The sequence below is a fragment of the Odontomachus brunneus genome, unplaced genomic scaffold, assembly GCF_010583005.1.
Source record: "Odontomachus brunneus isolate Ranch 3 - 2012 unplaced genomic scaffold, Obru_v1 Obru_scaffold_057, whole genome shotgun sequence".
Lineage (NCBI taxonomy): Eukaryota > Metazoa > Arthropoda > Insecta > Hymenoptera > Formicidae > Odontomachus > Odontomachus brunneus.
Window position 1 is genome coordinate 896788 of NW_022639507.1, and position 4729 is coordinate 901516.

Genomic DNA, 4729 nt, shown 5'->3' on the forward strand with positions numbered 1-4729 from the left:
ACGGTGGGCCGAGCGTGTCGATCCCCAATCCCGAGTCGTTCAGACGGCGGCCAGCGCGGCACGCGGCTGCTTGTTGGTTAGGCGAAATTCCACGGCTCATTTTCGGTTATATTCCGGAAGCGGAACAGTCGTACTCGCGCGAAGTGAAGGAAAGTTGAGGGTGAGCGCGCGGAAGTAAATCTAACTCACGATGATTACATCCCCCGCGTCGTTAAAGTATCTGAGACGCCGATTTTTCGCGCTTCTTTTCAACACGATGAGAGTCACAACAATAACGATATTTCACTCAGCGCAATTGAGGTCGCTGAATCTCACTGGGGCACGATATCAGGCGCCCGCACGAGTCCCGCGCTTATTCGGGAGTAATAATCGTGGTAGGTGCCGTCGCGTCGATATCGTAATGATTCGCATGACTGCCTGTTAAGGGTAGCGAACTCTAACAGTCTCTCGTTGCTCGCTCCCTCGCGAGCGAACTATCCCCGCGAGCGAGGACGCGAGATAAGGGGGTGACCGGGGGCGAGTCGATGATATCGTGTAGCCCGGTAATTTACGGGCAGGTAACCGAAGGGAATACGAAGAGACAGAGTGAACGAGAGAACAAGAATGAGAGAGAGAGAGAGAGAGTGTGTATGTGTGTCCCAGGATACAGGAAGTATCTGCGGAAATATAGGAAGCGTCCTGGGGATACGTTACATTACACCTGCGCGAGTGGTGGGAATAACCAGCGGTGTCGGTATTATACATCTATGGTCCCCTCCCAACATAAAATTAGGAGCCACGAGATTATTAATTATCATGTAATATTTAATTAAAAAAGTTTCTTTATTAATAAAAACATAAAAGATATCATGTTTTATACTTATATTGCTTTCCAAACATACTGCTGCAACTTTTATAGTCCATGAATGATTTGTTGTAACTCAAACAGTGAATGCAATAACTATTTATTTTTATTTTTTAGTCATCAATAATTTATCTAATTGTTTAAATGAGACTATAAGATTTGAAACGATGTAGAAAGAAAAACGAAGTCTTCTAGGACGATTTTTGTGGAAAACACGCTTTAAAAATCATATTGATAACGTAGACAGTTTAATAGTTTAATAGGATATTCCAATGTTTAACGGGGGCACGGATTCTCGTTATCCGATCGAGCAAAAATTTGGCAGGGATTTTTTTGTCAAATGGAAACTTTTGGAGGGTGCCACGGAAAAAATTTGAAAGTCGAAAAATAAGGACCACCCTATATACAGGGTGTCCCGCGTAAGACGTGCCAAAAGAAAAATATAAGTAGAACAAATAAAAGTGAAAAAAAATTGTAGAGGTCATTTTTCAAATAACCACGTAAAATTTCGAGATATTAATAAAAATAGTTGGAGTGCGCGACAAGCGGCTCGCCGCGGCCGGCGAAGAAAATGGACGAGCGCACACGTACACGTACGCACACACGGAGCTACCCATTTCTGTATGCCAAATAATCCACCTCTCTGGCTTATAAGATAGACTCGCAAGCAATCGTCCATTTTTTTCGCCGGCCACGGTAAGCTGTATGTCCCGCCTGCCGCGTCGCCGTGCTCTAATTTGTCCAAATATTTTTATTAATATCTCGAAATTTTACGTGGTTGTTTGAAAAATGATCTCTACAATTTTTGTTGAATTTTATCTGTTCTACTTATATTTTTCTTTTGGCATGTCTTACGCGGGACACCCTGTATATATATACAGGGTGTCTCACACTCTCCTCCGGGCATTTAGTGGGGACATAGAATGGGTTGATGTGAATATAAAAATCCTATACTGTTTTGCAAAATTCGTAATAATAGTCGAGTAATTAATTGTGAAAGATTAAGAAAAAGCATGTGCTAAATGGTAGCGGACCGCTTCAGTCACAGCGCAGTCCAATAATATAGCGCGCGGATGTCGCGCGTGGCGATTGGAAGACAATGCTATACTTATACCGCTGTGTTCCGACGCGGTACGGCAAGACGTAGGAGCGCAGCGGTATAAGAGTAGGCAGTGGTACATTGTGTAACGCGGCGCGTTCACCGTCGCCTCGCCGCGTGCCGGCAGCGTCAAAGCGTCCAGACTCCATCGCGGGGGTCAGCGCGAACCACGTTATCGCTCAGCCTCGACGCACATAGCTCGCCGCGGAGCGTCTACAGGCTGCAATGGGCGTGATAAACGCCAAATTGTGTATCGGGTGTCGTTCTTCGAGATTACAGTAAAACAACATGTAGTAGCGCTAGGTAGTACAAGATGTCATCACAAATCTTTAGCTTACGGACCCAAAACCGACGACGCTGTTGTCGCTATCCATCATCTTAATCCTCTATGATTGCCGATTTTCATATTGCTTTTTGTGCACGAGATAGACACCACGCTTATTATCACGTTAGTATTATTCTTCGAATTTCTGAGGTTTTCTTTATCACCATGAACAAGAGAAAGTCCGCTGAACTGCGGAAGGTGGAGAAGAAGATGAAGAAGTATCAGCGGATCCTCAATTTTTGGCAATGGGAGTCGGCGGATGGGATTGAGGTTAGCCTACCCATGTCGTCGCCCACCCTGGATCTCGCAGATTTGGTACAGGAAAAAGAGAATGTTCCAGAAGACTTCTCTATTGAATCGGATGAGAGCGCACAGAGCTCAAGTTTGTCACAAGATTCAGGTAAGTCTTTATGCCTCTCGGGCAATGCGGAGTGACTCGGACAGCGGACAAAGATTACGTTGTATAAAACGTCGTCCGTCCGTACCTTTCTCTAGTGGTGAGCTCACACGATGAGGTGAGACAGACCACATATTCGGACTAGGTCGACGAAAAGAATGAGATTGTTCATTACCGCCTGACCTAGATCTAATTTTGTCTCCAGAGTTACATTTACTTTTGCATGAGTCCGCTGTTGGAGACAATACCTTGTCAGATCTCAGACTGACTCTGCCCATCTAGGATCCTACTGTGTTAGAATCAGAATCAGTAGTTGAGATGGCTGAGGATCCACCTCTGGATGAGGATTTTTTCATCAGTTGGGTCAAGATCGCTCTGATAAACCTGAGGTGAAAATTCGCAGTCAGGTGGCTGCAATTTGGGCTCGCATCATTAATGATGGACTGAAAAAGGAAGCAAAGAACGAATTGTTACAGTGCTTCTCCAGGAAAGGGAATATTTGTTAGAGGCTCCTTCCCTTAATCCAGAGATTGAGGCTGTACTGAATGAGACAGCAAGGAGAAGAGATAAACTCTTCGCGCTGGATCAATCTTTGTGTGGAGCGACTCTGTCCGCTCTGGGCTCTCTAATTTCCGAAATTATCCTTGGGCAAACGACGCCATCTGACTGGAAGAAACTGGTCAAGCTGCTAAATGATGCGGGTCGCATACAATGTGAACTAATGCACCAGCTGTCTAAAGCTAGGAGAACCTTTGTTTATCCTGCTTTCAAGAAAGAGGCTAGCATCTTACTGGACAAATCTAAACCAGATACTATTTTATTTGGTACTGGTTTAGGGACTCAGCTTAAATCTGCCAAGATCGCAGAGAAAGCAGGGCTTTCGTTAAAATTCAAAGCTCCAAGCAAAAAATTCCAGTTTCAACCGTCCACATCGGGAAACTGGAGAGACCCGTCGACAAAGCCGTACTATCGTCAGTCGGGCCCCAAACCTCACGTACGGCACAATATATCCCGACCGTTCTCGAGAAATCAGCGCCCTCAGATACAACCTTCATTGAGAGCTCCGAGCACACAAGTAGCTCCAGCTCAATAAGAAAGGTAAGGCCTTTTGCAGGTCGTCTAAAACATTTCCGGTAGGCTTGGTCCAGCCTGACATCCGATCTGTTTGTCTTGAACTGTATCCAGGGATACCAGATCGTGTTCCACACTCCGCCACACCAACTTATGGAACCGCGTACTGCGCTAAGTAGACACAAGAATAAGCCATTTCTTCCAATGGTTATTAGTAAATTACTAAGATTCGGCGCCATTCGAGCTTGTAATCCCTGTCATGGACAGTTTTTATCTAGCTATTTTTTAGTCCCAAAACTAAATGGCGAGTGGCGATTTGTTCTTAATTTAAAACGTTTGAATACATTTATCGCTACGGATTATTTTAAAATGGAAAACTATCGCACGGTGCAAAAATTATTGGCGAAAGACTATTATATGGCCGTGCTCCATTTACAAGACGCATATTTTTGCGTACCGATTCACATCGACAGTCACAAGTATCTTTGTTTTGAATGGAACGGAATTTTATTTTAGTTTAATTATTTACCTTTTGGCTTAGCTACAGCACCATAGGTCTTTACAAAAATCATGAAACCGGTGCTTTGCCATCTCAGGAAGTTAGGATTTCATTCAGTCGTATATTTAGATGATTGAATGTGTATCGGAGACACTTATGACGGTTGTAAAAAGAACGTTGACACAACTTGCAGCCTTTTGGCATCTTTAGGATTTGTTATTAACGAAAGGAAGAGTCAGTTAGAATCTGCAACTAGTTGTAAATATTTCGGTTTTGTTTTTGACTCGTCACGCATAATCATGGAACTTCCGCGGACTAAAAAGGAGACCATATTGTCGCTAGTCACTCAGTTTGTAAATTAATTGAATGTCAAATTAAAGATTTTGCAAGATTCGTCGGTATCTTAACAGCAGCATGTCCGGCTGTGAATTACGGTTGGGTATACCAAAAACTTTTTGAGCGACAAAAATCCATAGCCTTACTTTTGACTGATA

At 43.8% G+C, this 4729-nt stretch overlaps 2 protein-coding genes across 4 annotated transcripts in view; both read left to right on the plus strand.

Moving 5' to 3' along the window:
• The window catches only part of LOC116845707 (putative FERM domain-containing protein FRMD8P1), a 65854-nt gene that overhangs the window by 34154 nt on the left and 26971 nt on the right, over window positions 1-4729 (plus strand). The window lies entirely within an intron of this gene.
• Window positions 2292-2974, plus strand: LOC116845709. The gene is made up of 2 exons (XM_032818731.1): window positions 2292-2668; window positions 2871-2974. The coding sequence occupies exons 1-2, from the start codon at window positions 2332-2334 to the stop codon at window positions 2945-2947; spliced, it is 414 nt and encodes a 137-aa protein (XP_032674622.1). The 5' UTR covers window positions 2292-2331; the 3' UTR covers window positions 2948-2974.

What these genes read in the sequence shown, in the direction of transcription:
- LOC116845709 (XM_032818731.1), top strand. Translation starts at nt 2,332, where the DNA reads ATGATTGCCGATTTTCATATTGCTTTTTGTGCACGAGATAGACACCAC. An exon ending in AAGTTTGTCACAAGATTCAG is followed by an intron (nt 2,669 to 2,870) that starts GTAAGTCTTTAT and finishes TTTTGTCTCCAG; the next exon opens with AGTTACATTTACTTTTGCAT.